Source organism: Dipodomys merriami, unplaced genomic scaffold, assembly GCF_024711535.1.
Source record: "Dipodomys merriami isolate MVZ:Mamm:240054 unplaced genomic scaffold, mDipMer1.0.p SCAF_2, whole genome shotgun sequence".
In the NCBI taxonomy this organism is placed as follows: Eukaryota; Metazoa; Chordata; class Mammalia; order Rodentia; family Heteromyidae; genus Dipodomys; species Dipodomys merriami.
Window position 1 is genome coordinate 122418059 of NW_027203381.1, and position 12840 is coordinate 122430898.

Genomic DNA, 12840 nt, shown 5'->3' on the forward strand with positions numbered 1-12840 from the left:
CCGCCTTTGTAACCCAAGAGCACAGCACACGGTTTGAGGACTGAAACAAATTTAGCATCATCAGCCTCCCAAATGTAAATGAACCACCCTAAGGATTTCAGTTACATAATCTGTCCACATGACACAAGACTGCTGCTTTTTTATTTGTGCTCATGAGGAGGGCAGATGACTGCGCTTGACTCACAGAACAGCATTTCCATGGCCTGCCCTCTGCTGGTGGAGCTGCACAGTGCTGAGCCATGTCAAGAGGGAAAGCCAGAACAGAAGCATATCCACACCACATTTACAACTTCTTCCCTCCCACTCTGCCAGCAGCTATTCTGCTTACCTGATTAAAGTAACAGTGTAACAGGCAGGCATTCAGATAAGAAGCTGACTGGACCAGCTTGAAAAATCTCACAAAATTATTACTGTTCAATGCAGCAAAAACCTGGACAGCAAAGTCCACCTCAGAAGAGTTTCTGACATCAGCATGGAGCTGCTGCACTTCTCTGTGATGGAGACAAGATGGTTAGTGATGCCTTTCATCAGACAAGGATGGATCAGATAAATGATTTCACAGAGCCTGAACAGTGACACACGCAAGCTGAAGCCCCACCACGAACCCCCCCCCCCAAAAAAAAGCCAGCCACCGGTGGCTCATGCCTGTAATCCTAGCTAGCTACTCAGGGGGCTGAGACATGAGGATCTCAGTTCAAAGTCAAAGCCAGCTCGGGCAGGAACTTCCATGAAACTCTTATCTCCAATAAACCACTAAAAACCAGACATGGCGCTGTGGCTCAAGCAGTAGAGCGCTCGCCTTGAGCTGAAGAGCACAGGGACAGTGCCCATGGAGTTCAAGCCCCATGACCGACAAAAAAATAATAAAATAAAAATTGAACCCAGCATCAGTGGCCCATGTCTGTGATTCTAGCTCCTCAGGAGGCTGAGATCTGAGGACCACAGTTCAAAGCCAGCAGGGAAGTCCATGAGACTTATCTCCAGTTGAACACCTGAAAACCAGAAGCGGCATTATGGTTCAATGTGGTAGAGCACTAGCCTTGAGCAGAATACAGGGACAGCACTCAGGCCCTGTCCCAGGATTGACTGGAAAAAAAAACAAAATTACTATCAAAAAGTTATTTTAAGGGGCTGGGAAGGTGGCTCAATGGTAGAGAGCTTGCCTTGCATACATGAGCCCCTAGGTTCGATTCCTCAGCACCACATAAGCAAAAAGAAAAAAAGCCGCAAGTGGCGCTGTGGCTCAAGTGGTAGAGCGCTAGCCTTGAGCTGAAGAGCTGAGGGACAGCGCCAGGCCCAGAGTTCAGGCCCCACAACCGGACCAAAAAAAAAAAAAAAGTTATTTTAAGCCAGGCACCAGTGGCTCACGTCTGTCATCCTAGCCACTCAGGAGACTGAGATCTGAGAATTGAGGTTCAAAGCCAGCATAGGCAGGAAATTCCATGGGACTCATCTCCAATAAAGCACCAGAAAACCTGAAGTGGTGCTGTGGCTTGAGTGGTAGAGCGCTCACTTTGAGCTGAAGAGCTGAGGGACAGTGCCCAGGCCCAGAATTCAAGCCCCACATCCAACAACAATAAAAAGTTATTTTAAACTTATGCCAAATGACTACCAAATATTTTTAGCAACAAAGAAAGTTTGAAAATAAATTTTAGTATTAGCCACTCAGGAGGCTGAGATTTGAAGGATCTCAGTTTGAGAAAGACCAGGCAGAAAAGTCCACTAGATTCAATCTTCAATTAACTAGCAAAAATCCAGGTTTCTAGAGGCATGGCTCAAGTAGTAGAGCACCAACCAAGTAAGCCACACAAGAAACAGCCTCAGTTCAAACTCTAGTACCAACAAGAAAGGAAAGGAAAGGGGAATGGGGGGGAGTAAAGGGGAGCTAAAAAGAGTGGCCATATGGGCTGGGAAGGTGGCTCAGTGGTAGAGTGCTTGCCTTGCATGCCTGAGGCCCTGGGTTCAATTCCTCAGCACCACATAAGCAAAAAGAAAAAAGCCGAAAGAAAAAAGCCGGAAGTGGCACTGTGGCTCAAGTGGTAGAGTGCTAGCCTTGAGCTGAAGAACTGAGGGACAGTGCCCAGGCCCAGAGTTCAGGCCCCACAACCAGACAAAAAAAAAAAAAAAAAAAAAAGGAGTGGCCATAATCCAGTTCCATTTTCTTCAACACAACATGGGTCCAGAGAGCTCTATATTTCTCATTCTGCAAAGATGTATTACCAAACCAAGTTTAAAATTGTTCCACTGTAATATTTCATCCTTACCAATTCCATTCCAAATAACTTTTTTTCTTACTTAAACCTTTGACAAAATAACCCAGACACAGTAAGTTGCTAGCAACTCCAGTGGGTGACGCTGGCTTCCCGGCCCTGGCCCAGTCTTATCAGAAGGATACCTCTCTCATAGTCTTCCCAGGAGGAGAAGCCATTCTTGCCCAGCTCAGAGGAGCTGATGTACCCGAGTAGCAACACTCCTCACTCAATCCTCGCCAGGGTCTCCCTAACCTTAAAAGCTCTTTTTCTGTTTACATGGCCTTTCCCTGTATCACAGGCAAACTCACCTCAGGATGTCTCCCTTGTTGAGATTGAGCAGAACATTGTAGCCCTGGAACTCAGCCTCGCTGGTGCAGGAGACCCCCTTGCTCCTCAGGTCCTGATACATCTCCTTCAGGCTCTGCAGACACTTGGTCATGTTCTCATTGTTGATCTTGGCATCAAAGGAAGACATGGGTTCCTCACACATGAAGTGGGCACAATGAATATGAAACCGGGTACATTTCTCGATCAGGGAAACCGTCAGAGGGTCGCAGAGGTGTTGCTGTGTGATGTCCTAGGTACAAGCAAGGGGGAGGATTACAAACATGCATGCACTAGTGAGTACATGTTCTTCCTACCTACACACTTAGGAGAAAAATCATGCCTAACATTTAACTTGATCCCAAACCCATAAAGCACATTTTAACTTTTTTTTTTTTAGTCTGGTCGTGGGGCCTGAACTCTGGGCTGGGCACTGTCCCTCAGCTCTTCAGCTCAAGGCTAGCGCTCTACCACTTGAGCCACAGTGCCACTTCCTGCTTTTTTCTTTTTGCTTATGTGGTGCTGAGGAATCGAACCCAGGGCCTCATGCATGCAAGGCAAGCGCTCTACCACTGAGCCACCTTCCCAGCCCCACATTTTAACATTTTTGTAATGGTTTTTGTTTCAGATGAGTTAAAACCAAGCTATGAGCATAGCTGTTACACACATCCTCATCTCCAACGAGAGGAAGCTGATACCTTCCGTATGCCACGTGTGCGGTTCCACACGAAGTCATACCAGTCCCGCAGGCTGACATCCCTCTGATCCATGATCTGGGTCACGAGGTAGTCCATGGTCCGACTGAGCACAGCTGAGGGCCGGAGCTCATGTGGCAGGGGCTCCTCCTGGTCAGCAGAGGAGCGGCTGTACTCCTTCACAGCTGCTGCGTGGTCCACCTGGGGGGATGTAGAACAAGGACAAGCTGCTCAGTTGACTGTCGCTGGGCCGTCAGGGAGGCAGAGGACACAGACACATACAACATTGGAGCTTGAAAACGCTTTTTAAATGGAAAATTTCTGTTAAAGATACAATCAAAATTTAAAGACTTGATTTAAACTAAGAAGCTTGGTTTTGGCAAACAGTAGGAGGGTGTTATAAGAAGTAATTTAAGTTCCAAAGCACAAAGAAGAGACAAGTAAAGGACTTACAAGAAATGTCAAAGGCCTCAACCATGCTCAAACACCAAGTTAGGTCTGCTTAGACCTAACTTGAAATGAAGGTGGACAGTGAGGACAAATAGGGGCATAGAAGGAGGCCCGGTGGGACAAAGGCCACCTCCCTACAAAAGTCTAGGGCTGTCCTTTCCACTGTAGGAGGCTGCAGGCTCGTGGACATGGAGGAAAGTAGAGGCCCTCACAGACCAGGGCCTGCGTAAACTCAGGCCTCCACAGCGACGACAGCTTCTAGCTGGGAAGCACAATCAGGTCAAACGCCAAACCCAGTCAGGGTGAAAAGCCCACAGGCAAAACTGAAGAGCAAACAGATTTCTGAGCAAACCACTTGTGACATCAGAGGTCAGGTCCTCTGATACAGTACTCAAACACTCAGGAGCTAGCCAAAGAAAATAATTAAATAGGAATGAGGGGCCTATCTCAGTGGGAGACACTCAAGAGTCTTACCTGATCGGTCCCTGGGACCGCTTCAAACACACTCAGCTGGCTCCGAGTCTCCCGCATGTAACGCTCCTTCTCAGGACACATGTCAGGGCATGTCCCAACGAAAGTTCTTGCTTTGTCCAGATCAGTCCTCTTCACCCGAGCTGAATGATGTCAAGCAAAAGATAAGGATGTATGTGTCACACAAATATGGAGAACTCACAAAAGTATATTGCCATGATAGAAGGAAAAATAATTCTGAAAGTCATAAATTACAAAGAAAAAAAAAATTTAACTCTGAGTCTCAAAAGACTGGCCGTGGCCAACCCACCGCACAGTGGGCATCAAGTCTTACTAAAATCCCTCATCACGGCAGCTGCTTCCAGTGACCGAATTCCACTGCACACTAACAACAGGGCACACCCACTTATTGACAGGCACACTTGCCAGAGTTCTGTAATCCTTATCATGATCTCAGTGATGAGGTGCAGAATGTTGACTAGGAGGATAAACTTGTTAGGTATAAATATTCAATACATTCCAGTATTCCAGAATTCTCAGCACTGAGAATCACCTAACAAATTAAGTGATGTGTCTTAAATAAGTCGACCCTTTCCACTAATGCACAGACTTATTATTGTTTGAACAGGGTCTCAAGTTAGACAGCAATCTTCATCTCCACCTCCTGAGTCACCATGGCTACAAGAATAAGTCTATAATATATTCCTGGAAACAGCATGCCTCTGGAAGGCAATGTAGTCAAGTTTACAATTTTAACCATCCAAAGCCTTAACCATGTCTAAAATAACCTCCATTCACCTCCACCTTTCAGATGCCTGCTCAATCTCCTGGCAGTCAGAGTATACAGTTCTTCCACACCCTCCCACCACTACTTTATACACATAAGCAGGCACATTTACACTTCCAAGTAAACATACAACACTCATCACCAAGAGGAACAGCAGAGAACAATAACCCCACAGCAGTGGAACCTCATGAAAAGGGACACTACTTCACGGTGGCCTTGTCAGGGACTCTGGGGCCATACCTTGCCGCATGACTCTGTCCCTCTGGTCGAGCAGGCGGTACTTGTCCTCTGATGTCTCAGCCAGGGTGCCTATCAGGGTGCTGAGAGACGACACACATGGCCCAAGGCCCTCAGTGCCCTCAGACCCAGAGTCAAAAGGGTCTCCCACGAACTGAGGGGCCTTCACAAGACTTGGCTTCTTCACTGGAGAGCTACAGGGAAAACAACACAGTAAGTATCTCCTATCATGGTCACTTCTGAACCTTTCAAGATTTTCTAGTTCTAAAGCTAAGAAAGTATACCTAGGGATAAGAGGAACAAAAAATACCTTTTTTTTCCCCATGAAAAAGGAGCTATAATCCCAGCTACACTGAAGGATGAGGAAAAAGTATAGCTTGAGTCCAGAACTCAAAAGCTAAGACCCCCAAAAAAGGGAAAAGAAAAATTAAAGCAGGTAATAAGCAACACATTGTTAAGTGGCTACCCTCTCAGCTTCTCCATTTTCTAGCTAGTTTCCAAGTTTCCGAACTTGAAACATCAAAGCGTATCTGAGACCGAAGGATGGGAAAGATAAAGGTAAGCAAGCCAGGGATTAAACTGCCAATCACAAAACAGAGCAAGGGAAAAAAATACAGAGACCTGTCAGCGCAGGTTCAGTGTGAAAAGAGGAAGTCAGAGGAGGGACCTGTGGGAAAGGGGGTCATGTGACACAGAAGCAACCACACTCATACCACAATGCACCTCATCAGGACCATCTCAGCAGCTGCTTTGCAGCAGTACGATGGACATACAAAATGTCACACTGGAAACTCTCAAAAGTATTACCAAGAATGGATAATTACAGCCACCCAAGACAGTTTACTGCATTTACATGTCAAGTGAACTACAAGTAACGTTAGACAAGGCAAGTAAATGCACCACCGACCACATAGGCGGCACATACAATGTGCACCAGCCAAACCTCTGCCATGCCAAGTGAGTGGCCTCGTGTAGGAACTGAGACATAGGAACTACAGCTGCAGCTAAAAACAATAGATAGGTCAGCTACAGGAGCTCTGTCATTCAGTTCTCTCAAACTAACAAAAAAAATCTCAGGTGAGAAGAAAAACTACCCTCACAGACCTTCTCAGCAATCTAATCCTGTGGTATGTGAAAATGAGAACCACCCCCATAACTACCAAGTGTCAGATGAAGAAAAACTCATTCCACAAGCCCTCAGCTGGGACCATCAGCCTGAAGCAGGCCTGCTTTCCCAAAGCAAAACAGCGCCTGCCAGCCGGTTAAAGAATGGGGAGGAGGAAGGAACATTTTATTTATTTATTTACTTATTTGTTTGTTTATTTATTTTATATTTGCCAGTCCTGGGGCTTGTACTCGGGACCTGGGCACTGTCCCTGAGCTGCTTTCGGTCAATGTTAACACTCTATCACTTGAGCCACAAGGCCACTTCTGGCTTTTTCTGTGTATGTGGTACTGAGGAATCAAATCCAGGGCTTCATGCATGCTAGGCAACCACTCTACCACTAAGCCACATTCCCAGGCCCATTTTAAAAGTATCCTTGCTGGGCACCGGTGGCTCACGCCTGTAATCTTAGCTACTCAAGAGGCTGAGATCTGAGGATCACAGTTCAGGGCCAGCGTGGGCAGGAAAGGCTAAGAGACTTAACTACCAGAAAACTAGAAGTGGCACTGTGGCTCAAGTGGTAAAGTGCTTTGCCTTGAGCTGAAGAGCTGAGGGACAGAGACCAGGCCCAGAGTTCAACCCCAAATGACAAAAAAAAAAGCCTCCCTCCTTATCCTTCACTCCCAGAAACTGTTAACTATAAGTTCTTGCTCCCCAGCCCCTCAAGTACCACATTGCAGCCCATCCCAGGCAGGAAAGGCCTGTCCCACCTCTTATTCAGGAGGCTGCCGGTTGCAGCCCTCACTATAGGCTTGCCCAGCGACGAGTGCTGAAAGGATGCATCCTCCATGCCCTGGCTAGCTTCACTGTCACCAAGTTTCTTCTCCTTCAGGGAAACAGGCTTCTTGTTGGGACCTGGGGACACAGTAGTCAAAACAGTTTATGGGTTGGGAAGGTGGCTCAGTGGTAGAGTGCTTGCCTCACATGCATGAGGTCCTAGGTTAGATTCCTCAGCACCACATACACAGAAAAAGCTTGAAGTGGCGCTGTGGCTCAAGTGGTAGAGCGCTTGCTTTGAGCTGAAGAGCTGAGGGACAGCGCCCAGGCCCAGAGTTCAAGCCCCACAACCAGCAAAAAAAAAAAAAAAAGAAAAAAAGAAAAAGAAAACCAAAAACCCAGAGTTTATACCATCACAAGTCTCCTGATACTGGACTTTTCAGTTTTCAGAAAGTAAAATTCTTACAGCTGTTACAGGGGGTTATGGAAATATCCCAGAAACAAACTATGAGACACAAGCTCCACTGGCCTTGGGTGAAGGACTCAGACTGGGAAGTCAATAGGCCTTGCATACAGAACATCAGACTACGGAAAGAACTGAAAACTCACTGATTTTCTTCTTGTGCCAAAAAATAGCCACGTCCTTATGCAAACTTTTTCCTTTCTTTCGAGCCAGAGCTGCAGATTCCTGAAAAACAGCCAAGCATGAGGACACCAAGAGACCAAGGAGCAAAGTGAAACCAAAATGACAGATGCAGCAAACAGAACAGACCTCTCTGAGAGAGAGGTCTCAAGAGAGAGCCACTGTCCTTCAAGCAACAGGGCGGCCCCTCCCCCACGTGCTCCACCCCCTCAGCTAGGGCACCACAGCCTGAGCTGCACACACTGTCTGCCTTTGGTGATGGCAGTCACAGACCTCATTGCCCACAGCAGCCCTTACCTGTCTGACAAGTATGAATTTGTTCTTCTCATTTTTGAAGTTGTCAACTTTACTATGATAAAAACCCAGAAACTTGACCCTTAGTATTTGGCAAGATGAATCTTACCAACTAATCACATACACAGAAAAACTTACAAACCAAAGGCAGCTATGAAATGATACACGTGAAATACCATTACCACAAGACTCATCACGAGTAATGTTTACTCACATTAATATGTACAGATACTTATAAAGTGCCTAGAAAATTATGTACCACACTCAGTAACTGGGGCTGTTCCTGGGGAACAGAAAGAACAGGGAAATCAGCTGCATCAAATTGTTCACAATGCAACGTATCTCCATACAGATACGTGATAAAAATCCTAAGGTTCAACTGAAAGAATAAACACATTCACAGCAAACACCACTTTTAAAAATGAGAATATTAGGGGCACTGGTGGCTCATGCCTGTAATCCTGGCTACACAGGACGCTGAGATCTGAGGACTGCAGTTCAAAGCCAGCCCAGGAAGGAAAGTCTGTGAGACTCTTATCTCCAATAAACCACCAGAAAACCGGAAGTGGAGCTGTGGCTCAAATGGTAGAGTGCTAGCCTTGAGCTGAAGAGCTGACTGAGGGACAGCACCCAGGCCCAGAGTTCAAGCCCCACAACTGACAATAATCCTAGCTACTCAGAGCCACATGACAGACAAAAAAAAAGTTCCAGAAATAGATACTGGTGTGGCCACTGGGCATAGTAACCTCCAAGACTTTTAACCCAACACCTGGGAGGCTGAGGCAGCAAGATCTCAGTTTCACCAGTGTAGACTACACAGAGAGACCCTGTCTAAAAAACCAATGGCTGGGCATGTATTTCAGTCGAGAGCCCATGCTTAATAAACATGAGGCCCTGAGTTTAAAAATCTGGTACTAGGGCTGGGAAGGTGGCTCAGTGGTAGAGTGCTTGCCTTGCATGCATGAGGCCCTGGGTTCGATTCCTCAGCACCACGTAAGCAAAAAGCCAGAAGTGGTGCTGTGGCTCAAGTGGTAGAGTGCTAGCCTTGAGCTGAAAAGCTGAGGGACAGCTCTTCAGGCCCAGAGTTCAGGCCCCACGACTGGACCCAAAAAAAATAAAAATATGGTACTAAAATTAAGTTCACCTCTAGGATAGCAAGTAGCAAGTTGGGAATACTTACATGATCAAAAAAGTGCACCACTGCCAGCTTCCTGCTGCGCCTGGTGAAGATGCGCTGCACTTTAGCAACTTTACTGAAGTAGCTCTCCAGGACGGCCCTGTCGTTGAGACTATCAGGGATGTTCTTGCACTGGATAGCTGTGGCTTCTAAGGGAGAAAAGCCTCCAAGACTGTCTGTGCTCTCGCTTCTTTTACTCTGGTGCACTGGAGTTCCCCTCAGAGAATCTAGGAGTTCAGAAAACAGACATATAAACCTATTAGATGTTAATTCTCAGACAAAAGGAGGCACCAACTTTGTAAAAGCAAATGAAAATCTCCAAGGCCCTATGTTAGGATTCCTACTATTCAGGGGACTTACCAGAACAATCAAGCTACTTACCGTAAGGATCTCACTGAGAATCTACCAGCTGCCTATACTCTGCCGAACACCTTTACAACTCACCTTCTTTTTTATCCCTGCTTTCAGTTTCTTCCTCTTTGGTCACTCCTGGAAGCCGGGAAGGTGCCAGGACAGCCTGACTCCCTCGAGATGGTTCACTTTCCCCAGACTCGACAAAACAGCTTTCCTTTTTAGGCTCCTTGTTGCCCAGACGACCTACGTCTTTATTGCTTTTGAAGACATCCTTTATTGTGCGGCCAAACAAAGTGCCTCCCCGGGGTCGAGTCAAGCGGACAGGTCGTTTATCTGGAGGATGGTCACCTCTGGACAGAGGGTCAGAATCTTCTGTTGCCTCGTGGCCATGCCTCCTTGGGGAGCGGTCCTGGTCCTCTTTCCTCTTCAGTCCCTTCATGAGGTTGGGAAGTGGCTCCACTTGAGAAACAGCTTCTTCACATCCTTGCCGGGCACTTGTTTTGCTAGCAGAAAAGGGTTCTCCTAAAGACCCTGATGCTATGGCGAAGCTGCTGAAGCTACTACTAGAACCTCCAAACACTGGTCTAGGTCCTCTCTTCTCGTCTTCTACATTTTGGTTTAACAAAGCAGGAGCAAAAGCAGATTGGCTATTAGTATTAGCTGGTTTTGAAAAGATAAAATTTGAGTTAGCTGAATTACTTGTCACCTGAGGAAAAGAAAAAGGGGTCAGGCTACCAGATCCACTACTGACTGGGTGGGAAAACGTAAAAAATCCAGAAGTAACCTGGCTCTGTGTTTTTTCTGGCTCAGACTCAGCCCCCAGGATTGGTTTGAACACTGCATTTTCCAGAGTTTTAAAGCTGAATTCTGTTTTCCCAAAGCCAGAGCTCACTATTTCTCCAGTTTCTGGTCCAAAAGTAGAAGTGCTTGGGAAAACTCCAATGCTGGTAGATGATTTGAGATTAAATCCCGAGTTTCCTGCCACAGGTGAACTTGAAGGCCCAGAAGTAGCTACAAAAGGAGTGCGTTCAAGTCCAGAAAAGAGTGCAGCACTTGAGGTTTGGGTGAGACCAAACGCTTGTTCTGAAGAAGAATGACTTAGTCCAGGTGTTACAAAGCTAGGCACCTGTGAAAAGGCCGGGTTCTTCCCAGATGTGTTACTTTGCCCAAAAACAGAGGGTTGACCAAATCGAAATGGCGGCTTAGCCTGAAATGTACCTCCAGTACTACTAGAAGATGCTGCAAAAGCACTAGGCTGTTGCCCACCAAAAGGGTTCCCTGGATTCATCTTCAACACAGTTTTTAGAAGCCAATAAACACTACGTTCACAAAGTCCTCTTCCTTAAAGAGTCCGTTGTATTAGGGGGCTCCCCTTCATCTTCAGGGTGAACTGAAAGGTAAGAATTCATGTCATCACAGTACATCGTGTTAGAAGGCTGTTAAAGAGTCTCGAATCGCAAATCATTCTATAAGGATAATTCTTTAACCCGTCATCCACATTAAGGAGGGAGCACCCTAACTTTGTGAGAGCCAACAGGTTCTTCTGTTGGCGGACATGATACAAATTACTTTATCACATAGTCCTGGCCGGGCTGGCTTTGAACCGTGCTCCTCAGACCTCAGCCTCCTGAGGAGCTAGGATCTCAGGTGGGAAACCCTGAAGCCCAGGCCTTTAAGATTAGAACAAAATCCAGTGGGGATGGGGGAAGGAGCGGCCCGTTGGGATGGGGGAAGGAGCGTCCCATTGGGATGGGGGGGAGGGGACGCTAGAGGGGGCCGCCCGGTGGGGGGGGGGGAGGGGGGAGGCGGGGGGAAGGCGGGGGGGGGTGGGAGGGGGCGGCCTGGTGGGATGCGGGGGGGGGCAGGGGGGAGGGGGGAAGGCTGGGGGAGGGCAGGGGGGGAGGCCGGTGGGAAGCAGGGGCCGGCCCGGTGGGAGGCGGGGGGGGGGGGGGCCCGGTGGGAGGCGGGGGGGGGGGGCCGGTGGGAGGCGGGGAGGGGCCGGCCCGGTGGGAGGCGGGGGGGGGGGGCGGCCCGGTGGGAGGCGGGGGGGGGGGGCCGGTGGGAGGCCGGGAGGGGCCGGCCCGGTGGGAGGCGGGGGGGGGGGGGGCGGCCCGGTGGGAGGTGGGGGGGGCGGCCCGGTGGGAGGCGGGGGGGGGGGGGCGGCCCGGTGGGAAGCGGGGGGCCCGGTGGGAGGCGGGGGGGGGGGGCCGGTGGGAGGCGGGCGGGGCCCGGTGGGAAGCGGGGAGGCCCGGTGGGAGGCGGGGGGGGCGGCCCGGTGGGAGGCGGGGGGGGGGGCCGGTGGGAGGCGGGGGGGGCGGCCCGGTGGGAGGCGGGGGGGGGCCGGTGGGAGGCGGGGGGGGCGGCCCGGTGGGAGGCGGGGGGGGGCCGGTGGGAGGCGGGGAGGGGGGCGGCCCGGTGGGAGGCGGGGGGGGGCCGGTGGGAGGCGGGGGGGGGCGGCCCGGTGGGAGGCGGGGGGGGGGCCGGTGGGAGGCGGGGAGGGGGCGGCCCGGTGGGAGGCGGGGGGGGGGCCGGTGGGAGGCGGGGGGGGGGCGGCCCGGTGGGAGGCGGGGGGCGGCCCGGTGGGAGGCGGGGGGGGGGGCGGCCCGGTGGGAAGCGGGGGGCCCGGTGGGAGGCGGGCGGGGCCCGGTGGGAAGCGGAGAGGCCCGGTGGGAGGCGGGGGGGGGGCGGCCCGGTGGGAGACGGCCCGTCAGCTGCACGGTCCCGGGTCCTTCCCGCACCACCAATAGGAAAAGACGAAGCCGCAGGCGGCCCGGGCGCGTCGGGACCGGCGGGGAAGATGTGCGTTACTTACAGCGGTCAGCACAGCGGGCGGCGCGGGCTCCCGCCTCCGAGACCTGGGGACGTGCGGGGTCAGGGCGTCTCCCGCCGCCGCTCCCCGGGCCGCGCGGCGGCGGTAACCGGCCTCCAGACGCGGGGACGCGGGACGCCGGGCCGAGCCCTTCCCGGGGCGGTCCGGACGGCGGCCGCCGCAGGGGCGTCGCGCTGGCGGGTGGCGGCGCCAGGAGGAGGAGCAGAGACTCGGGAGAACCTGAGGGCGGGGCCCGGGGGCACCCGGGGCACCGGGCGCGGAGGACCGGCCCTCACAGCCCGCCTGCCGGAAGCCCGGGCCCTGCAACGCCCCCCACCGGAAGTCCTGCCCCCGACGTTCACCGCCCGCCGGAAGCCCGGGCCCTGCAACGCCCCCCACCGGAAGTCCTGGCCGCGACGCTCACCGCCCGCCCGCCGGAAGCCCGGGCCCTGCAACGCCCCTCAC

General features: G+C 51.2%; 1 protein-coding gene across 2 annotated transcripts in view; it reads right to left on the bottom strand.

Moving 5' to 3' along the window:
• LOC138832612 (germinal-center associated nuclear protein-like) overlaps positions 1–12692 on the bottom strand; it is a 49318-nt gene extending 36626 nt beyond the window's left edge. The window contains exons 1-10 of one of the 2 annotated variants that reach the window (XM_070030889.1): positions 12379–12692; positions 9657–10956; positions 9216–9439; positions 7708–7786; positions 7092–7236; positions 5220–5410; positions 4196–4335; positions 3275–3472; positions 2561–2829; positions 329–491 (exon numbers count right to left, since the gene is read on the bottom strand). In XM_070030889.1, coding sequence (XP_069886990.1) covers positions 329–491; positions 2561–2829; positions 3275–3472; positions 4196–4335; positions 5220–5410; positions 7092–7236; positions 7708–7786; positions 9216–9439; positions 9657–10854 — 2607 coding nt within the window. In that variant the 5' untranslated portion in view covers positions 10855–10956; positions 12379–12692. The remainder of the gene's footprint in view (positions 1–328; positions 492–2560; positions 2830–3274; positions 3473–4195; positions 4336–5219; positions 5411–7091; positions 7237–7707; positions 7787–9215; positions 9440–9656; positions 10957–12378) is intronic. The other variant, XM_070030888.1, reaches the window with a different exon arrangement.
• Between the last annotated feature and the right edge of the window lie 148 nt (positions 12693–12840).